Source organism: Vombatus ursinus, unplaced genomic scaffold (genome assembly GCF_900497805.2).
Source record: "Vombatus ursinus unplaced genomic scaffold, bare-nosed wombat genome assembly UNPS02014864.1, whole genome shotgun sequence".
NCBI classification, from domain to species: domain Eukaryota; kingdom Metazoa; phylum Chordata; class Mammalia; order Diprotodontia; family Vombatidae; genus Vombatus; species Vombatus ursinus.
Window position 1 is genome coordinate 14,512,033 of NW_020954642.1, and position 24,157 is coordinate 14,536,189.

A 24,157-nucleotide genomic window follows, 5' to 3' on the forward strand; every position below is an offset into this window, starting at 1 on the left:
GATGTGGTCTGACCAGGAAAGAAATGAATAAATTCATCTCCCTTTTAATAGACATCAAACTTTAGCAAATGAAAAATATTGCTGATGGGTCAACTAAGACTCAGAATCCCTTTCTTTCTAATAATGAAAGGAAGTCAAAAGAATCATCAAACCCTTTCAAAGAACTTCATTCATCATTATTCAATAGCTTGAGGTAGGATGTACCTGATTAGAAACAGGTTTTGTTTGGTCACTCTCACAAATAAAGCCTTCATATGGGGCTGCAAATTTGGGAGCATTATCATTGACATCAATAACTCTGATGGCAACCGGGACTTTAGCTTCCTGGTGTCGATTGTCTGGAAGAAAAAATATATGCACAGTAAAAGGCAAGGCAGAGTGCCTCCATTGATTTCCTTAAGGTTTTCCATAAGCTTACCATACAATTAACCCCAATGATCTGTCCTCTAGACAGTAAACTTTCATGAAAAGGGTTGTCATCTGAGATGCTTGGTGTGGGCTGTGGGCAAAAGGGTTCTAAACTACTATTTGCAAATAAAAAAGCAATATACTCTCATTTCACCATGGTGACTATTTGATGTAGACATTCAATTTCAAAGGAGAGATATCTTCCCCCCAAGTAGCTCAGGACCCTTGATTAAGGGTCCCACAATATGTGGTTTGAATGATCCAGGTGGGGCTCTAGGTTTGACAAACTCATATATGAGAGCAGCCCATAGGAATTCATTCAAATAATATTACAAGATTTAAGTTTGTTAAGTTTGTACCCATTTCTGTCACAGAAAAGACCTGTCACTTTTTGTATACCCTGCCCCCATCCACCCAGGAACAAGGATGTTTAGGATTGAAATAAAAAAAAAAAACCTTTTAGTTGTAGCTATCTAGAATATTGCTGTTCACTAAAAATTAGTGCACAGATGTGTATAGGAATATAATCCTCATTAAAGACCATTCAAAAACTCTTGAAAGAGTACTTACGGAATTCAGTTGCAAAAACAGAAATGTTGAGCCAGGCTGTTTCCTCCCTATCCAGAGGTTTTGTGGTTTTAATAAAACCATCTTCTTGACCAATACTGAAATATCTGTCGAGGTCAGTGTGCCGATCAATTGAATATCTAAGCAGAACACAAATTAAGATTTTAAATATGCCCCATCTCAGGCTGCTTAATGTTGTAATGTTTGAACCGCCTTAGATTTAACTTAACATTTTGGATTATTACCTTAGTATCACAAGAGTATTAAGGATGGAAGAAATGTTAGAGTACAGAACAGAGAATATTAGATTTAGAAGGGATTTTAGAAAATAGAACAGCAGCATTGGGCGAGCTCTTACATCACAGATTGTTAGATCTGTAAGACATTAGAAGTAGAATGTCAGAATGGGAATAAGTCTTAGAACACAAAATGGTAAAACTAGAAGGCATTTCAGAGACTGTCTAATCTCCCCCTCCATTTACAGAGAAGAAAGCTTTGACTTCAGAGAGGTCATATGGCCTGCCATTGACCCTATGAGATTCAACTCAATTTGATAAGCATATGTTAATGTCCTACTGTTTTTAAAGTATTATTCTAGATTCTGAGGGGAAAAAAAAAGTTTAGACATAGTCACTACCTTCAGAGTTCTTACAATCTATGTAGTTTCATATTTCCCCTACTTTATTATGTATGTCTTTCTATAGAAAACATTCTGTAGCATTAAAGCTACTTCTATAATACATTGAAAGAAAATGACACAACATATTTGATTGAGAACTGCAATGAATAATTGCATATTTCTCCATATTTACTATATCCATCCATCACCTGAATATTTATGAAGATGAATTTAGGAAACAAGTTTATTTAACTCCCCAACTACTCAGAAAATCACAAATTCTACAGCTTTTGCCAGCTTCTAGCATACGGCACATTAAATAATTTCAAATTTATCTAAATTTATCTCTCAGGGTTCATTATGGCCTTAAAATCAATCTCCTTATCTTTATTCATTTCGAGATGCTAACAAAATTTTATGCTAATGCTATTTAATTTCAGACCTATTCACGTAGTTCAGTTCTGAAGAGGAATGAGCCCATGAATAGTGTCAGACGGCTCTAAGTCTGGCTACTCTGCTTACCTATTATTCAGAGCCTTTGGCCATCTAAACTCACTGTATGTTCTCAGTAACTTGATCTCTTTGGGCCTCAGTTTCCTTATCTGTAAAATGAAGTGGTGAAACTAGATAATGTCATAAGGGCCCTTCCAGGTCTAGCATTCTGTTATTGTGAAGTACTTTTCAATTCTAACAATTGATATACTACTATGAACATGTCAATTCCAATCTCAGTGGTTCCCCTGGAAACTTTACATCCCTAAATTAACCTTTCAGTGAGGTATTTACGGACTTTCTGTCCTGTTCACTCAGCTATGCAGGGTTTCCTAGAAAGAAGTCCCAGTACAGTTTTAAGTTTACTAATGCTTAAGTTCAAATTTTTAAACTAAAAGTTTAATTTTATTAAAGTTTAAAACTGCACTAGGGTTTTTGAGACACCCTGCAATTGCACCAGTAGTAGATTATATTTATGTAACGTTTAGTTATGATAAGCACATGGTAGAGTGGGGTTTTACAGGTATCATTTTAGCCATTTCACAGATCGGGAAACTCGGACTCAAAGGAAGCATCTCTTCCATGGCACTCCAACAACTAAATTTCAGAGCTGGAAATGAATCCAGATCTCCTGACTCAGTTAGCGCTTTTTTTTTTCTTCAATCTACTCTATCACACTGCCTCTCTAACAATCTGTGATCTAAGATTCTTTCCAGTTCCGAAATGCTAGGATACTGTGATTCAAAGGGAGGTGTTTGGCCCACATTCATTTTGAATTTAGATGCCGCACTTGGCTAGAAAACTTGAGAGTAAGCTGCAGAATCTAAATGGATAAAGAAGTGAACTGGGTCAGAAAACACTCCTTCATATTAATTGTTTCCCTACAATAGTACTCAGGAAAAGGCCATTAATAGACTTATTGGATGAATTATTCATTCCCTAAAAATAGTTGACAGCCCTGGCCCTTAAGAGAAAATGAGAATAGGAAAGCTGTATCCGAAAGGGCTCTTTTTATTGAACTCTAAGAACTAACTCATCAAAAAACACATTTCTATAGCTCCAAGGAGCATACTGGGAAGATGATATTGGACAGGATATCTGCCCTCAAGGAGCTGACAGTCTAGTTGGGGGACATGAGGTATGAATACATAGTGAATACATAAAGAGTAGGGTTAGAGTATGAGAAGTGGACACAAATGAGGAGTCATGGGTTTGGATCTTTTGTTTTGATGATTGTCTAATGTAAGTGATTTCCCCCCATTAAATTGACCATGTCACCAGAGATATTGTACCAGAGAGAAACAATGCACTCAGCAAGGAGTAGAGTGATGTGACAAGGGCAGAAGAATGTAGACAATCACTCAAAGAAAGAGACAGCTTCAGAGATCGTGACCTTTCATGTCAGAGAAGATTGGTAGAGACCCTGTCCCCAAAGGGAACTACGTGAACAACCTATGAAGAGAGACAAGAGTTCCAGTTCCAGGAATTGTGAGTTAGCCCTTTGCCATACTTTTCCTTCAGACATATACCTCACTACCATGTAAATTTGACCCTGTGCTTCCTAGAGATACTGTGTGTATTTGATAGTGCACATGCCACAAGTTCTGGGGGGAATATTTTGTACTAACTCTTCTTGCTATCTTAGTAAATGTCTTTGCTAAAAGATGAGTAAGTCTACTGTCTCATTATTAAGATGAAGAACACTAAGGAGAGCTCAGGAATTACTTTAGTTTGTATGGCCATCCACATAGTGATCACCTGAATTAGGGGAACTGGCCACCTCCTGGGGCTCCAAATGTGGGTAACTGTGAGGAATAATCCAGAGGGCATGTCACACTCATGTTCTGTCAAGGTTTGCTTTAATTGTCCCCTTCCCTACAAAACCATTTCTGAGAAACCAACTTCTAAATGTTGTCTACCATCTGAAATTATCTTCTATTTACTTATCTGTGTGCATGTTATATTTCCCTAATAGACTGTAGGTTTCTTGACATTGAGGGTTACTTTGTATTTGTCCTTCTATCCCCAGTACCTTACACAAAGTATAATAGGAATACTGATTTAGATTTGTGAGAGATGTTAGAGTCAATCAAAATGATGATTTTATAGATAATGAGACTAGGGCCCAGAGTAGGATTAATTGATTTGACCAATGTCTCACGAATAATAAATGGAAGACTGAGTATTCAAACCCAGGTCCTTTGATGCCAAATATAGGACCCTTCCCATTGTAATACAGTGTTTTCCCACAGAGCAGGTACTTAATATATACTGGTTGAATTGAGGAATCAATTTTAATGGAAGCCGTAATATCTCTACAGCAATAATAAGCCAGTAATTTGGCATCGCAGTGATGGAACATCTAGATATTAAATTCGATCCACTATTGGACTTGGATTCTTAACTGCAGTACACAATAGAGTGAAAGGAATATGCACAATTATGGTTATAGAAATTGTGAAAAGAAGTGACCATGCAGAACCTGACCTAAGTAATTAGGAACACAATCAAAGGATCTCAACATCGAATGGGACCTCAGCTCTTATCTAGTCCAACCCACATCTGAACAAGATTCCCTACTACAACAGCCCTTGTGAGTGATCATTCAACCTCAGCTTACCCCCGTCAGTGACAAGGAACTCAATTCCTCCTCAGTATTGCCCCCCTCCTCCAATTCCCCAGGCCTGGTTATTTCCTTTTTACTCTAAATATATGTTGAACTGATATGTGTCTTTCTACAACTTTCATTCACATGTCTGCTTTCTGGGAACACACAGAGCAAGAAGAAGAGCATTTCATCAAATATTGGAAGAAAAGCCATGCTCCCCAGTAAGTCTTCTCTTTGTACATCATGGCGTTTTTGCCAAGGGAAAACTTGTTTGAAAGATCACATGGGGAGAAGTGAAAAGTTCTTTAAAGGGGTTAGAGTTACTGATGGATTATCCCATGCTTTTAGGCAAGGGAGACGAATATCCTCTCAATTAGGAAAAGTCCTTCCAAGGAGATTTTAGCATGCATACCCTGCAATCGATTTCTACGAGTCTGAATTTTTTTTTTCCTTAGGTGTGATCTCCACCCCTTTCTTGCATCTTAACATCATTTTCTGATTTGCAAATTGAGACTGTCTTCATGCAGAGGATTTTAAAGACCTTTCTCAGTGTTCTCTACCTTTTATAACCCTCATCTCTTAAGCAAGCCTGTTAGTTTTCATATTCAAATCTTAACTCATTTATTCCTCTGTTTTGGCTTCTCTCCAACTCTCCAATTATCCATGCACATCCAGACTAAGCCTACACCTTTAACAGAACCCTAACCAAACCAACATCCAGCAAAGTAACTGTTGCCCTTCTTTTTACGACAACAAACTTCATTTCAAGTTTGTTTTCTTAGACAATAGAACTTTAAAAATAATATTTTGCTTTCATTTTTATTTTTTGGTTTGTGTTGTCCCTCACTCCCATATATGTATATATGTGTGTGTATACATGTGTGTGTATGTATGCATGTATGTATATATGTATATAGGGGTGTGTATGGATATGTATGTGTATATATGTATATGCATATGCATATATATATATATGATTGCATGTATTATCACTAATATCATCACTCCTTGGTCAGGCATTGAATAACCTCCATAAGATAGTACCATCCCACATTTCCCAACTTGCCTTATACTAATCCTATTCACACATTCTCTAGTACAAGCAGACTGAATGAATTTTGTATCCATCAAACCCAGATCTGTACTTTCCTGGTTCTGTGTTCATTCTAATTATTAGAATGTCCTACCAGTCTTTATTTTCTCATTGAATTCTCAATCATTCTCTAAAGTCCAACTCAAATGCCACTTACTGTTTCAAGCCTTCTGTGATTCCTTCCCTTTGATTGTGACCTTTACCCACTCAAAGCTTATACAGGACTTTGTAGCTTTATGGCCAACTAATGAAATACTGTGCATTGTAGTTACCTAGTCTTGTATCCCATGTTCTACAGAGTCTATAAGATCCATTAGGCAAGAACCGCATCTTGGCTTAAGTTTATATCTCCATCAGTTCCCAATGCATTTTTTTGCATGCAATAGGTACTTAATAAGTGCTTCCCTGAAATGAATTTTGCTTTACTAGAGCTCTAAGAGATAGGATGGGTAAGTATTATCTTACCCACTATCACAACTAAGGATGATACCAAACAGAACAGTTGCATTCCTTGCCCATAGTCATTGCCAAAGGGGCCTAGTTAGTAACAGAATCAGATGCCATGTCACCTAAGTCCGGGTCCAATATTCCCTCGAGTATTATCATACTAGCTTGCCTTATGCTTGAGAGCCTTGAGGTCAATTTCCCCAAAGAATCTATTTACACATGCCCAATTTCTGCTATTTTCTCTTCAAACAATAGCCCCCAAATCATCTGCCGGCACCTGGTATACTGAGATCACAAGCTTTAGAGCATAGACATACCTGATGGGGCTACCGGCAGCATCAGGGTCTTTGGCATGGACTCTACCAACAATAGTACCAGCAGCTGCATTTTCTTGGACTTCATGAATATAACTGGGTGCTAAAAACATTGGCGGCTCATCAGCATCTTCCACTGCAATCTTCACTGTCACTGTGTCCTTAAATGGTCCATTGCTGATGAACTTAGGATCAATGTGAACATTTGCAGCCTCCACCTTTAGACTGTAAGCTTTTTTGGTTTCAAAATCTACGGGCTGGTAAGAGAAAGAATATCATGCATCATTGCATTAGAAAATGCTGTAAGTCCTTCATTTTACAGATGAAAAAGATGAGGCTCAGAAAAGTGATGTCCTTTACCCAAGTAAATATCAGAACCAGAGCTCAAACCTAGGCCCATTGCTTCCATTTCCAATGCGTCTTCAATTATATTATCTACTCACCATCTAATTAGAGGGTTGGTCACATTCAGCTTATTATAAAAGGCACTATATTCTCAACTAGATGGGATGTGTTCTTGGGTTGTGAACATATATATATATATATATATATACATATATATGAAAAGACATATTGATAGATATAGATGTATGCACATATGTCTATATCTCTACACATATACACATGCAACATTTTTGGCATCATCTCAAAACTTAGCTTCTGAAACTATTACCCCTTTCTCTTTGCTGTGTTTTCATGACAGTGAAGTCTCCTGGTTCTAGACATCCATGTTTTCCTTCTCATTTTTTTTAATTTTTTTTCTGGCTTATAGTGTGTGTACTACTTTTCTTTGGTTAGGTACATTTCAGAGTTCTATCTCATGCTTTCTTTTCTTTCTACACTTCTTCCTTGGTGATCTTAGCAGCTTCTATGATCTCAGTTATTATTTCTATGCAGAGTACCCCTCAAATCTTTATACCTATGCCTCATCTCTCTCCAGAGCTGTAATAACACATAACCAATTGCCTGCTGAACATCTATAGCTGGATGTGTCAAAGAACATCAAATTAAACATGTTAAAACCTAAGTCTTCCCACTGTGAACTGCTGCCTCCCTGAAAAAAACCCCAACAACCACCACTATGTTTTTTTTTTCTTATAATTTTGCTTCTGAGACCACAATGATTTTTTTAAGGCAACTGGGGCTAAGTGACTTGCCCAGGGTCACATAGCTAGTAAGTGTCAAGAGTATTTGGTCTGAGGCCAGATTTGAACTACTGACTTCAGGGCCAGTGCTCTGTTCTCTGTGCCACCTATCTGCCCCCCACAATGAGTTCTCCAGTTACTTAAGTCCATAACTTCAGAGTCATCTTGAACTTGTCATTTTCCCTCATTCACCATATACAACCAGTTTATCAGTTTCCAGGTTCCTTTGTTGATTGTATCCCCACATTATATTTCATACCTATATGTTTTTTTTTTCCATTCAAACAGTTACCACTTTAGTTTAGGCCCTGACTACATCTTGATTAGACTATTAGAAGAGCCTTCTAATAGTTTTCCTGATATGTAGTCTGTCCCCACTATAATTCATCCCCCAATCAGCTGCTAACTTTAAATGCCCAAGGTACAGGTCTGACTACGTCCCTTCCCTGCTCCAGAAATCTTATTCTCTAGGGGAAAAAAAAAACCACATACACTGCTCTGTTTAGCATTTGAAGCCTTTCACACTTTGGCTGCAACCTATCTTTCCATACAGATCTTATAATATTTTTCATCATGTAAAGTATTTCATCATGTAGTCTACATTCTAGCCAAACTGCTGTTCCTCATAGACTGACGTTGGCATCTGCCATTTGCACAGGCCATCCTCCATGCTAGGAATGCCCTTTCTTCTAATTTCTACCTCATAGAATGCTTGCTTTCCTTCAAAGGCCTTCTCAAGTACCACTTCATGAAGGAGGCCTTTCATGAAATAATGGAGGAGAAAACATCTATTAAGTGCTTACTATGTGCCAGACATTGTGATAAATGCAAGGAATAGAAAAAAAATACATACTATATATATATATATGCATGTATATATACCTATTTTCTATGAGATTATTTCTCATAGGAAAAGACTATGTTTGAAGGGAATTTATGGCTAGGAGAGGTTTTTTTGGGAAGGGGAGCCGTGGGAGAGTGAATGGAGTCATAGGAGAATTGATTGATATACTCTTGCAAGGAATGGAAGTATTATGATTCCTGTTTCCAGAACTAGAGATGGAAAGATGTCAGGAGGTGACCTGTGGGTCAAATGACTAGTCTAATTATGGCTGCTGCTCACCAATCAGAAGCCCAGGGCACATGGATGGAGTTGGAATTGGAGTTCCAGGCTGCAGGTGGAGGTCAGAGGGCAGGAGCATGGCACCAAGATGACTGTAGGGCATACATATTTACATATGCACATGTTTGCTATCCCCTGGTAGAATGGAAGCTACTTGAGGGCAAAAGCAATTTCATTTTTATACTTGTATACTCACAGGCTGTTACACTGATATATTATTGGCACTTAACAAATGTTTCTTAATTAATTGGAATAACAATGGCTTCCATCACGTAGTGGGTACTGATGCTAATTGACTGACTCCTCCCTTTTTTGGTCAATTATTCCAATATTTTATATATTTTCTTATACTCTTTTCTTCTATGTCCTAACATTCTACAGTCTAAGATTCTTTCGAGTTCTGACATTATAAGTTCTACCTTTCAGTGTTCTCAGGTCTTTTCCAGGGGGGGATATTTCCCTAAAGGTAATGTTCTCATTACCAAAAGCTATATATCCCGTAATCACCCTAGCTTGTTATAAAGGTATTAAGAATTTAATGTGTGGGCTTCAGATATTAAATTATATTAACTGGTTCATTAAGAACTAATTGTTGCCTTATAATTTAGATAGATAATAGATATTTTTAATAACAATTTGCTCTCTTAAACACTTATTTGAGGAAAAGAAAACCAATCTTCAATTATCAAACAGTCAGGTGAAGCCCTTCAAGGTGTTCTTGTTTAATTTCCAGGTGTTGATCTACATAATCGTTTCCTCTGTCCCCAAGTATCCAATTTTTCTCAGGAGGAAAACATATTGGCCATCTGGGATCTGATAGAGTATATAGACTTGAAGATTTAAGTGCAAGAATGATGATGCCAAGTCAAATTTTGACTCTTTCACTCTTATTCTCTATGATGTTGGGTAAGTGACTTCCTTTCATTAAGCCTCAGTTTCCTTATCTATCAAAAGAGCAGTTGGTCTAGATGATCTTTGAGTTTCCAAGTCCTATGATCCCTACTGGCTAAGAATGGTGATTGGAGTGTTGGATAAAAAGTACAGGCAAAGTAGAACAATTCTCTGGGGCTTTAAATATTTGTAAATCACTTTCCTTAAAACAAATACATAAGGGAGACCGTACAAGTATTATCCTTTGCATTTTGTAGATAAGGAAACTGCTCCCCAGAGATGATAAACAACATGGAGATAACATAGCTTGTTGATTGTAGAGGCAATGGTCAAAAATAAAATTCCAGAAGTTCAGGCCAACAATGTCTTCTCTACCCAAGAAATTCCAGTGGCTCCCTTCTTCCTTAGGATAAAATACATCTTTTTTTTTTTTCAACATCTATGTTTTAAAGGCCGTTCATAAACTGAATCCAGAGAATTTTTTTTCCAGCTTGTGGAGTATTCTTTCTTTTCATGCACAATATGTTTCAACTGAACTGGCCAACTTGCTGTTCTCTGCACACAGAATTTCATCCCCTTTTTCTAGGCCTTTAAACAAGTGACTTCCCATTACCATTCTTTGATTCTCTCCCCATTCATCTCCATCCTTTAAACATGCTATTCCCCCCAAAACTCAGCTTAAAGGTCATTTCCTTCAAGGATCCTTTCCTAAATCTTCAAATTGTTACTATCTCTACTCCCTCAAAAAAGTCACTGTATTAAATGTTTTGCACAATCTATCCTATTTTTATCTGTGAATCCAATGTATCTTCCTGGTAGAATGTAAGCTCCTTAAGGGTAGGGACTGTCTCACTTTTACATTCATATTTAGAGTGAATAGCGCAGGAAGTGGCCAATAAAATAGTAAGTATTAGGCATTTAAATGTTTGCTGATTGAAATTCACTTTATGTTTTTTTAATAACTTTCCTACTTTTTACTTTGAATTTCCAAACCGTGTAGTACAAGCTGAGACAAAGGTTCTTTAATAAATTAAATAACAGTAGCCACCACCTTAATCTTAAATGGTTGCTTTTTAGAAAATTGTTCCTTCACTTGGAATAAACACACTGAATTAGAGGAGAAGAATGTGCAGATTAATCATATGCAGGGAGCTCATTTGCAATGTTGGAGCTCCATGGGGTGATTTAAATGTTTCAAGATCGTAGAGACACTGTGTGTTTATGCCCTGAATGCATTGAAAACAAGTGACAACCTTTGCTCAACCAACCATCCAATTACATCCAGAGTGAAGAATGGGATTGAGGACTAGTGTATGTCAAGTGCTCATATGTCAGTGTCAAGCACAAAGACGAGTAATATTAATTAGTAAGGGAAGCTGACAGTATCATGCCAGATGTCATTATTATGGCCATCATTTCACAGTGGAAAACTCTGAAGTATTTCTATTGCATCAGGCACATAGGTGCTTGGAGGGAGGAATATTCTATACACTGATCTTTTTATCTATGGGGCAGCTAGATGGTACAGTGCATAGAGCTCCAGGCCTGGAGTCAGGAAGACCTGAGTTCAAATTTGGTCCCAGATGCTCACTATGTGACCCTGGTCAAATCACTTAACTCTGTTTGCCTCAGTTTCTTCACCTGTAAAATGAGCTGGAGATGGAAATGGCAAATCATTCTAGTATTTTTGCCAAGAAAACCCTAAATGGGGTCACAAAGAGTTGGGCACAAGTGAACAACAACAAAATAAAATGGTATACCAGTTACACTACCTTCTATAGGTTGCTGTGGGAAAATTGTTTTGCAAACATAAAATCTATAGAAACCTAAGCTGTTATTATTATTAATGTTGTTGTTATAATTTATTTATCTAAAACCATTTTCAAAATTATCAGAATTAGAGAAGAAAGTGACACAAAGGATCACTGATATCAAATGACTTTTCAAATGTCACTCAACCAACTTCCCACCACCTCCACACATTTGGACTAGACTGTATCATGAACCCAGGAAACCTCATTATTGGGAACATTATCATCCTGAGAGTTTGCATCAGCCTTGGTCACATTCTGATTTAAGAGTGGGGCAAAGACCTCCTACCCAAGCCTCCATTTAAAAAGAGCTCCTCAGACAGCCGTCTCTTGATTTTCCACTAGCTTCACTTCTTGTCCTAGACTCCATCATATCCTTTGCCTGGGGACCTTCTTTAACCCCTTTCAATTTCCTTTCATGTACTGTCTTCTCACATTAGCCTGAGAGTTCCTTGAGGGCAGGTTCTGCATTTTACTTTTCTAGTGCTTAGTACAGTGCCTGGCACATAGAAAGCGCTTAATAGATGTTTACCGACTGACTAAATGGCAGAGCTGGGATCGGAAACTACATTTTCTGAGTACAGATTCAATAATCTTTCCACAAAAACAGGACTTCAATTCTCTAGGTTTCACCTCTCTGCTTTCCTTAATCTCTTTCTTCTTTGTAATTGAGGTATTTTCATCTGATTTCTTTTTTTTTCACTACTCCTTAATTTTTTTTTCAAATCTAAATCTAACTCTCAAAGTTCTGCATAGATTAAAAACCCAACATTATTCACCTGTTCCTCCATAACCAGCAACTTCCTCATCCTTTCAGTTCCAGTTGACCTCAATATTGCTTTTTCCATCTCCTACTTCTTTATTGATTCTTCAAATTAATTTTTATCAGTGTTACAATCCAATTTTCACCATTACCCACTGTATCTTAATATTCATGGAGCACTATCTAGTTGAAAATGAATACTTGATTAAAACCAAGGTAACCCTAACACTCAATTCTGATTTTATGCCAAATATGCTTTGAAGATTGAAAGGTGTTGATTTTGCAAGTGGTAAATCAGTTTCAAAAATGAGTTATAGAATATAGTATAATTGTGTCATAATTTTAAAATGAAATTTATTTGATTTCTCTTGTAAAAGCTCCTCTTTTCTCTGTAGTCCTATAAGAGTAGCAGTTGTAGACATGTGGTCCAGGGACCCCTCAGGATGCCTAAAACCCTTTCAGGAGATCTATGAGGTAAGAACTACTTTCCTAATAATACTATGATTTTTTGACTTCTCATATGGTAAATATTGATAGCTATAACCAACATCAAAAAAGCTATTTGGGATCCTCAGTAATTTAATAATGGAATCCTGAGACCAAAATTTTGAGAACCACTATTGTAGATGAATCATTAGTCCACCCCAATGGCAAGTGATAGTTGGCATTAAGGGTCAGTTTCATGAATGAATCTAAACTATTTGCACATACTCTGGTTAATCCCAGTTTATTCTGGGGCACAATTTATTCTAGATTTATCAGGGGAAGATGATAGAGGGGAAGAACTCATTACTTGGGGTGAATGTTCACATCAAGATAGGTGAGAACATTCTGCCTCTTCTCACCTTCTTGAGTTTCACCACACCTTCCTGGGTTTCATAATCTGTTGAAATTTCAAACAGCTCCATACCATCCCCATCAATGATATTATAGGTTACTAAGCCATTTTCTCCAATATCTGGGTCTTTGGCCTTCAGTCTTCCTACTTCTTCTCCTGGCACAGCTGCTTCTGACACAGACATCTGGTATACACCTAGAAGGAAAAGAAATAAGTTTTTGTCTTGTTTTGTTGATACTGAAAGACATCTTGCTTTGATATTTCAGTGTGATTCTCACTCCACCATCACCTATCCCAGTGCCTTCATACCTTAGAAGACAATTCTTAATGAGGAGCTCTGGTTTAAAAAAAAAATCTATCTTTTGCTGGTCAGCATTCAGGTTATGGGTATCTTTCCAATTAGTCTTGTCCTCAGGGGACAGAAACACAGCTTAAAACTTTTTTCATATTGAAAGGGTCTATCATAGTATGAACACTGGCCCATAACTTTTGAAAAGGCAGTTTCATCTCCATACTACCATGAGCCTTTCAAGGAGGTCTTAAAGGGACATGTAAGAATTTAGAATTCATTGCATTAGTATGTTACAAAGAGGATTTCAAACTCATACGGATTGAGTAAAAAAAAGTAACAAAGGAAAGAAATAAGTAAATATGAAACAAATGTTCTGTTGCAGATGTCAGCTGATGCTTTGAAGGAATAGATTATTTGAAGACTAGCAGAGGCATGGTAGGTGGTACTATGGAAAACTATAGTGTCCTAAGGTACATTTAGGATAGAAAAAAATTCTCATGAACATTGCAAATCAGGAAATAATTGCATTCCTACACACATATTCTGCATATATAATTCTTTTAACAAAATATGCATTTAATAAATTCTTTCCATGAATTCAATAATAATTATAAGAATATATATTAACTAATAATTATTCAATACTATTAATACTCCTAATAATTCTGTTCTAATTTGGTTCCACCTTAGATGGCAGATTGAGCAAGAATTATCTCTCCCTTCTTATATAAACATTGATTAGCAAATGACAAGACCCAAGAATTAATTACAGAAGCCACCTTCTGTCTCCTATGATTATGTGCCTATTAATCACTCTTTCATACATCAATATCTAGAATGTTTGAATAGTAATAACTGCTTAATCAATCAATCAAGTGAGTATCTTCAGCATGTTTAATATTGTGTGAGACACATGGAAATAGAAGAACAATACATGGCATGATCTTTGTAATTAAAAATTTATTTAGGGATGCCAAAACTTATGCAACACAAGACCAAAACGTGTTTAAAAAAAATCAATGAGGAATAAAAAGTGCAGCATATAATCAAATGAAAGAGTGCACAGATCAGATTCTAAATACAATAGAACTTCAAAGAGAAGACAGACTGACCTGATCTACCACTGAGGGGTGTGGTAAAGCAGAGGTTTCAAACACAGGCGAGTGTCAGGAGCCAGATTAATATGTAATTGGGAAATATTTACCAAAAAAAAATAATAGAATATAGATGATGTTAATATGTGATTTTCTAAGTCAATATGAGGCTCTCAGGGATCATTGTGGACTGTTTAGTCTCCTGTGTTTCTATTTAAGTTGGATATTGTTGTTTTAAAGCACTTTACAAACCTTAAAGCTAGCTATAATTATGCTAGCCATTGTATTTTTTTATTTTACTTTTAATCTTACTACTCATGATGTTCTAGATTTTGCTGAACTTTTGGATCATAACAAGACTTAGGACCAGCATATTAAGAGACTGAATTCCAAAGGAATAGTGCTCAGACACAGTGCCCATTGTGGGGGCAGCTGGGCGGCAAAGTGGATAGAGCACCAGGGCCTGGAGTCAGGAAGACTCATCTTGAGTTCAAATCCAGACTCAGACATTTAATAGCTGTGTGACCCTGGGCAAGTCCCTTAATCCTGTTTGCCTCAGTTTTCTCATCTGTAAAATGGGGAGTGAAATGGCAAATCACTCCACTATCTTTGCCAAGAAAACCCCAAATGGGGTCATGAAGAGACTGAAATGATTGAACAACAAGCAGAAGAAGGTTTGATTGTATTCTATCCAACAATGGAGCACTAGGTACTATTGATCCTCTCTTCCTCATGTCTTTTTGTGATGTTGTCCTATAATGTATGCCTCCCTCTCAATCAGAAGTTTCCTTTTGCAGGAGAACCATCTATGCCCTTTTCCCTTTGATTAGGACCACCCTAAGGCTATGTCCTGGGAACTTTCCATTTCTCTCTGCTCCCTCTTCCTCTATCATCTCATTAGGTCCCATTGATTTAATCACCATCACTTTACACAGGATTCCCAAATTTACATACATTTTTAGGCATGATCAACATATTGATCTTTTGTTTGGCTACATGTATTTGTTACAAGGGAGGTTATTTTTAGGGGAGGGAGAGTGAGTTCATGGGTAGTAAAAGATTTAAAAAAAGTATAAGGCCATCAATAAAGTGTTTAAAGTTTTTAGAATGAAATAAAATGTTAGAAGGGGACAAAAACAGGGAAATAAGGCAGTTTTGTTACTATAATACTGCAATATTGAATTGAATATAAATAATGTAATTTAATTTATTAAATTTAATAGAAACTAAAAAAAAATCAATAAACTGATAGGCATCTAGAGTTTTGTAGGGTTTTTTTGTATATTGAAATTTTCACGTTGACACTTACACAATAAAGAAAATTAAAATTTAAAAGTTTTTTTTTAAGTGTACATGCTATCAAAGAATTTACTAAAATCTGGGTAATTTTTGTCAATAGAACTCCCCTCATCCATTAATAACCTGTCAGAAAAGGAAAATTCAGCTGACATGACCTATTTTTGATGAAGTCATGCTACATACACTGCATGCTTTTCTAGATATTGACCAACCATCTCTTTACGATCTGATCCATTGTAAAATAGATTCTCCAGTAATCAAAGTCAAACTTATTGACCTATTTCAGGTAGGTCTCTCTCTGTCTCTCTGTGTCTCTCTGTGTCTCTCTGTGTCTCTCTGTGTCTGTCTCTCTGTGTCTGTCTCTCTCTCTCACCCTCTCTCTCTTTATCTCTCTGCCCCACCCTCCCTGTCATGAGTCTCTGCCTCTCTCTTTTGAAAACTGAGATCTTTGCCTTTCTCAATTCCTATAGCACCTTTCCCATTCTTGGTGATCTTTTGAATATTATTGACAGTGGCTCAACAATCACACCCATAATTTTAATACCTGAGGATGGTGTCTATTTTGCCTATTTTCTACTAAAATACATATTTTTAAAAAACCTTTTTAACATCCTTACTCTGGTGAATCAGGTCTTAAATATATATATCTATATCTCTCTCTCTCTATATCTATATATCTATATCTATCTATCTATCTACATCTATATCTATATCTATATCTATATCTATATCTATATCTATATATTCTTTTCCCCCATATAAATAAAACATAGAAAGTGCATTCTGCAAGTGTGTGGAGACATGAGTGTGAAAGGACAGAAAGACTTGTTTGCAGATTTTGGCATCCATTGATTTGAACAGTACCAAAGAAGTAGTAAAAATAATTGGGGATCAGGAGTTATAGATCTCTGACTCCAATCACAAAAGTATAGCAGCCAAGAAATTTCTTAGTCCAGATATATTGAATTCAGTTCCAGTGATCAGAATTTTTAAAAAAAAGTGAAAAGTATAAATTCTGGGGCTAAATTCATTTATTTGTCACACAAGCATTTATTAAACAACTAACAGACATATGATGTCATGCCATATGCTAGGGATATGAAGACAAAAATGAAATATTCCCTCTCCTCAGGGTCCTAATATTAATATTCTGGCACCGGTTCCAAATAAGGCAGGGGCCTGTGAAATGGACATTGGTCATTGAGGTTTAAGGCCCAGTGTTAACATCTTGCCAAGGAGGTGAGATTTTATCATTTCATAATTCCCCTCTAGACTCTCTCTGTGATGTTTGTAGTCTGCCATTATAGTCTACAATGGCACACTGTACCATTGGAATGATAGTTTCTATGTTTTGATGACCACGTCTCTAATTTCATTGTTGAGTTTCTTCAAACTCCAGCAGATGCCATTTAGTCCTGGTAAATACTTTGAGTTAACTATTACTTTGCCTGGCACATAGTAAGCCCTTATAAGTGTTTGTTGACATGACATTTTTTTTAAGATTATTTTCTATTGACTACTCTTTACTGTAGTATTCCCAACTTGTCCACATCTGGGTCAACTTGAGTGAGTGAGGGGGTGTCCCTAGTACTATCCTCAGACAAAGACATCTATTTCTTAACTGTGTGATCCATTGTGGTTTTTATTTTGGAATGTTCTTTTTACCTCATTATACCTTAATGGGCTCTGACATGTTCTTTACATGGTTCGCTCCCTTTCACAGCTTGAAAGAACTCCTTAGAAAACTCAAAACAAAGACAGAATAGGACTCAGGGATGTTTTATATGGGGATTACAATTCTTGAGCGATCTATGTTATGAGGTTGTTATGATAAATATGAACTAGAAAGAGAAGCTGCTAGGATTATTACTATGATTATTCTTTTTTTCTTCTTTTTTGGCAATTGGGATTAAGTGACTTGCCCAGGGTCACACAGCTAGTAAGTGTCAAGTATTTGGTCTGAGGCCAGATTTGAACTCAGGTCCTTCTGACTTCAGGGCTGGTGCTCTATTCACTGAGCCACCTAGCTGCCCCCAAGATTATTCTTAAAAAAGCAAAATAAAAACAAAAAATCTCAGCACTTACTCTGTGGAAACTTTGGTGGGTTGTCATTGACATCAGTAAGTGTAATTGTCACTTTGGTTGTCCCTGAGAGTCCACCCATGTGTCCGCCCATGTCCTTGGCTTGGATTACAACATGATATTCTTCCTTGGCTTCTCTGTCCATGTTGGGAAGCGCTGTTCTGATTATACCTGTATGAGAAAGGGGAAAATATAGAGAGGATAAACCATCCATCACTTGCCATTTAGAGACACTGCATGAAAATTTTATTCTTCTCTATCTCCCCATCCACATGAACTAAAGGATTATCAATTATCCCTTACAGATACACACAAACACACACACACACACACACACACACACACACACTTCAATACATGCATACATAGATTTTCACATAAATGCTCCAATTACTTATTACAGTTGTCAGGATATTTGGTTGTTTCAGAGAGCAATCACAGGTGCAGCTATGAGCAGTGAGGAGGACAGTCCACTCTGCCCACTGGCTCCATTGTGCTATATCAGCTGTCACATAATGCAGCTGACTATGATAGTATTTCTTTCAGATTATTCAGGGGTGCTAGCTAGTAAGAAGAGTGCTGGTGTGTGGTGGTTTAATGTTGGGTAGAATCTGGCTTCAGAAATGAGCAAACATGGTGTATAATAGGGCTTTGTAATCTGGGCTCCATGAATTTTGGGAGAGAGACAGAGAGAGAGAGAGGCAGAGAGAGAAAGTGAGACAGAGAGACAGACAGAGAGGCAGAGAGACAGAGAGAGACAAAGAGACAGAGACAGAGACAGAGAGTGAGAGACACACAGAGAGACAGAGACTATTTTTCAGCATAATCAGTTCCCTTTGTAATTTAATTTATTTTATGCATTTAAAATCAATATTCTGAAGAAGAACCCAAAAGTTTTAGCAGATTACCAAAGAGGCCCGTGATACACAAATAAAATTGAAAACCTCTCATGAATGGAGTGTATGGTCAGAATCAAAGAAACAAATGAAGAAAGAGACTAAAAAGGCTAAATCTTGGGTCTCCTCTTGTGTTTGAAGATTCTGCTGTACTAATGGATGGTTGCCTCAGCTGCCTACTATAGCTTGGCCTGGATCTAGCTAAACTTCACTTCATTCCCTGGCAATATCCTTATCAACCACCATGCCACCTGGACAAGAACCCATGATGCTAAGGACTTAACATTCTTAACGCTAGAGCCAGTGATCTGAGGCCCCACTGGCCTGACTGGTAATTGACTCAGTGGCCCACAACTTCTAGGTTGAGATCTAATCAAGCTTCACTTTACCCACGGCTATTTCCTCATTAGCTGCCATGGGTGTACGCTCTCCCTCCAACCTTTCCAAATCTGAAAGCATAATCAAATCAACTACCCTATATACACTTTAGCCATCCTATTATAAGCTCCTTGAAGGCCAAGTCTATCTTCACTTCTAGTACAGAGTTTGGCACATATTAAAAACTGAATAAATCCTTCCTTCCTTCTTTCCTTCCTTAATTCCTTCCTTCCTTCTTTTCTTCCTTTCTTTCCTTCATTTATTTACTAATTTATCCTCATGGTACATGGGAATGTTCAAGCATGTCTGTGTTGACTCATTTTCTAGTACACCCATATAGCCTATGCCAGTGTACTCAGCAAATGATAAGGAAGCTTGGATGTCAGATGAAGTCTGTTGCTGTCCATCTTTATATGGTACCAGCTGAGCTTGCTCACATTTTCCAGTGCCAGGTGCTAGAAGAAGTCTGGGGTGTTTGTGAGTGTTGATATTTCCTTCTTCTTAACAGGAGGTAAATTACCATTTTGAAATCTCTGTTAAAAAACTCTAAGACAGTGTTTCTCCAAGGATTTGCCAAGAGTTTTACTAGATGGGCCATGAATTTTGAATACGATGCTACTGAAGATAAAAGTTTATAAATGTAAATAAGACAAGCATCTACAACCCAATCAAAACTGAGTGTTGCAAAAGCATAAAGAACAAGTGTGGCCCCAAAGAAGAGATATGAGGAAAAAAAAGAGACATGAGAGCTTAGCTAGATCCAGTGCTCCTTTGCAACGGAGGGAGAAAGGGAAGTCTACAAATTTGGAATATTACATATATTGTCAGATTTTTCTTGATTTCTTGGTTGTTTTTGCTGAAATTCTTTATTTTTTTTTGTTTTAATTTAATTAAATTTTTTTCCTATAATGGCAGTATTAATTCAAAGTAAGTATGCAACGTGATTTGTCAATTAAGAAGCAATATAGAAGCAATAAGTCAATTAAGAAGCATTTATTAAGCTCTTATTATGTTCCAGGAACTGTTCTAAATATGGAGGATACAGAGAGGCATAAACAGTCTTTGCCCTTAAGAAGTTTACTTGAAAGAAGGAGAAAACATATCTATCAATAGGTCCATACCATACAAAATATAAATAGATAGCTCAGTATTGTAGGGGATAGAATGCTACACTTTGAGTCAGGAAGAACTGATTTTGAATTTTGCCTTAGACATAACTATGTGACCCGGGGAAAGTCACCTAACCTCTCTTAGCCTATTTCTTCATCTGTAAAATGGGGTTAATAGTAGGCCTTCCCTCACATGGGAATTGTGAAGATCAAATGAGATAACACATGTAAAGCACTTTGAAAACATTACATATCTTTATGAATGTTAGCTCTCGTACAAGACACATGAAGAGATACCTAGTTATCATAGAGGGCAAGGCATTAGAAGCTAGAGGTGTTAGGCAAAGGTCTCCTTCAGGAGCTGGTGCTTAAATTAAGTCTTTGAAAGAAGTCAAGAATTAAAATCATTTCTTTGTAAAGGATCAAATCAGCTCCAAAAGGGCAATCAAATCAATCAAATGTATATTGTTTTATGGGATATACGTGTGTGTGTGTGAGTGTGGGTAGGTAAAGGAATAGGTATGTAAATATCTATATCTATATATATTATATATATATGTGTGTGTGTATCTCTCGGTGTATATATATATATATACACACATATATACACACATACATATACATGTATATATGCATATAAATATTTATACACACACATATATATTCATATATGCATATATATGCTCACACACATATATAGATATAGACATATATCTATCTATCTATCTATATCTATATACATATATATAGATATATATGGTTTTTAATGTAGCATTCAAGGATCTCCAAGGGATAAGTGGACAGATTACAGGGCATTTGTGAATTTGAATGAATAAAAACACAACTTTATTTTCACTACCCATGGAAATTTAGTATTTCTTCAATTATGAATTTTTTAAAGCATTATTCTCCAAAAGGTCCATAGGTGTCACTAGACTGCCAAAGGGGTCACGACACTGAAAAGGTTTGGAACCCCTGCTCTATAGTCTTTAAAGAAAAGCAGGGAGGTAGTACAACAGCATGGCATAGTAGATAGAGAAGTGATTTCAAAATCAGAAAGACTAGGGTTTAAATTTTGCCTGTGCTATATCCTGTCTGTGTGTGACTGTGAGGCAAGTCACTTAACTTTAAACTCTAGCCAGATGCAGTGCTCTAAGACTATAAGGCATAGAGAAAGTGCTGATCTGAATTGGCAAAGAGATTTGGCAGTGATATACTCCACTAAAACTGTCCATAGTCTTTACCTTACATACATTCTTATGAGGAAATGAACCCCAGACAAGTGATTTGAATTCTTCAGAGCTAACACATGCTAGAGTTAGATTTCAGAGCAAGGGCTATTGATTCCACATTTTCTGGTTGCCCCTTGGCTGATGCAGGATTGGGGTCAGAGAGCCAAAACATGCAAACTCTTAAATTCAATCTTCCATACCTGTTTGTGCTTCAACAGAAAAATAGGGCTGCCCTTCCAGAATGCTATAAACCAGTTTAGCACTGTTTCCATAGGTAGGGTCATCAGCATCTGAAGCTGTTACTTGGATCACAGATGTACCTGAAAAAGGAGACAGAAACTTTTGTTCAAATCACTAAGCTATGCAAATTATATTTTTATATGTGTGGTTTTATTTCATAATTGAAAAAAAAGCCAAGAACATCAATTCAATGCATTTGTGTTTTTGCATTGAAATTAGAAATGTGTTTAACTTAGATTTTATTAATTAATAAAAATATTTTCTCTCCTCATCTCCCCTAATGAAAAAAGAAAAGAAACAAACACTTATATATTTTAATTAGTTCATTCAAACATGAAAATTATATATTCATGGTAAACTCTGCTACATTTGGTAGTTAAATTAATGTTACAAATATTATTGTAAAAAAAAAAAACATTTCTAGACTCATGAAATTGGACCATTCCGTAAATCAAATAATTAAGAACAATTCCTCCCAAAGAGTGTGATAAATGATAATTAATGATGAATTACTTTTCATGAAAGGACAGGGTGTAATCTTCCATCTGTAGTAGTATAATAAATATATCATTTTATTATAGCTATGCATGTAATAAAATTGCTAATATAGTTTTTAATTAATTCATTGCTATAAATATTGTCCAGAATGTTGTTCCCTGATGATGTGGAAATCATATCTTCCCTGTTCAAATGGGATTGGTAGCCATCAGAAAAAAAAAGAGAGAGATGAAGAAGAAAAACAACAACAACAACAAAAAACAAAGCAAAACAAAAAAAAACAGTCAACATCTATTGGGTCTGAATCTGGAGCATTTCAACGAAAAAATGTAAGCAGGTAATTGATTTGTCATCTTCCCTCAAAAGCCTTCAATGCCTCATTTCTGCTGTAGCCACTGGCTGACGGAGCACTTGAGCTGGAGGATCTGAATGGGGAGGTGGCATTCTGCTGCAACATGGTGGCATGATGTGTCAAGTTTAAAACAACATAGATTGCAGAACAAGTCCAGTCTCAGAGACTTCACTGTTCTTGTGCTAGGAATGGAGCAGGCTCATTGCTCTCTAGTCACCCAAGTAATCTGTCCTCAATTATTAACTGCAAAAACATTGTTATTATTTAATAAGTGAGCATAAGGTCATCAACATTGGTACAAGTTTGCCAGACTTATTTTTTTCTGTTGTTTTTGAAAAAAAAATCCTGATGACAGGTAAAACATTATAAATCAAGTCTAGTCAACAATCATTTATTAGATGCCTATTATGTGCCAGGCACTATGCTAAGGGCTGATAACAAAATTGTAAAGTCCCCAGCAACAATGTTTTAAATGGGTAATTTACCAAATATACTTAAAGTAGACAGAAGTTTCACTATATTTGGGTAGGGAGAGGTCTGTTTGGAATATGACTTTATTGAAAATGATGTTTCATAAGGAAAGAGTATATAGGGTAGATCTGTATTCAGTGAAGCCGCTCATAGGATCAAATAGATGAATCTGAATGAATGAATTAAATTAAATGCGTTAAGGGAAGTGGCAATTTAAAGCAGCCCTCCAGGGAATCCTTCAGCAGGGCAAAGATCCCTCAAATAATGCAGATTAAATCCCCTTGATTTTATGTTACGTAAGTTTTTATGTTATAATATTGAATTCATTTAATATAGGTCCCAGCTGCATTTATTAGTAGTACCTCGATAACTGCTTGAAAACCACTTCCCTTATTTCTTCTCTCAAAAACAAAACAAAACAAACAAACAAACAAAAAACTACGTCCTACCTCCTAAATTGTGGCAAAGTAGTTTGGGGAATGTTTACTTATATATAAATGAACCCAATGTTTATAAAAATGAAAAAGGGAAAGAAAAGACAGTAGGTTTCCTTGGTACATACCCACATTGGACCGCTCTGGCACATTGGCATGATAATTTTCATGTAAGAATTCAGGGGGGTTGTCATTGATGTCTTGCACTTTGACAATGAATTCTGAAGGTGGCTCTAATGGCCGATTGGTGTCTCTGTCCACAGCTTGGGCCATCAGTGTATACTGGGCTCTCTCTTCTCGGTCCAGTGTCTTGGTTGCATGAATGTTCCCTGATTTGTCATCAATAACAAAAATGGTTCCTGCTCCTTCACCTGAGAGAATGTATTTAATGTTCCCATCACCAGAATCAATATCAGAGTGGAGCTAGGAGGAGAAAAAAAGATATTTGTGACCTTCCAATACAGAGAATGTGAGCAAGTAAAATTGGGATGAAATGGATGGGTCAGTGCTAAAATAAAACCTGGTTGACTGTCCCTGTTGGACAATAGGGTGTCATGATAAAGAAATGATGGCTTGAGCCAACAGTTTAAATTATCTAGGGGAACTAAAGGAAGGGAGGGAATAATTGAGGATGGAAAAGAATTCCAAAGGAGCCTAATGA

The 24,157-nt window shown here is 36.6% G+C and overlaps 1 protein-coding gene across 1 annotated transcript in view; it reads right to left on the bottom strand.

Moving 5' to 3' along the window:
- LOC114027949 (cadherin-11) overlaps positions 1–24,157 on the bottom strand; it is a 210,847-nt gene that overhangs the window by 21,476 nt on the left and 165,214 nt on the right. The window contains exons 4-10 of the mRNA XM_027842096.1: positions 23,625–23,919; positions 21,702–21,821; positions 17,890–18,057; positions 13,127–13,314; positions 6,552–6,805; positions 979–1,115; positions 205–338 (exon numbers count right to left, since the gene is read on the bottom strand). Coding sequence (XP_027697897.1) covers positions 205–338; positions 979–1,115; positions 6,552–6,805; positions 13,127–13,314; positions 17,890–18,057; positions 21,702–21,821; positions 23,625–23,919 — 1,296 coding nt within the window. The remainder of the gene's footprint in view (positions 1–204; positions 339–978; positions 1,116–6,551; positions 6,806–13,126; positions 13,315–17,889; positions 18,058–21,701; positions 21,822–23,624; positions 23,920–24,157) is intronic.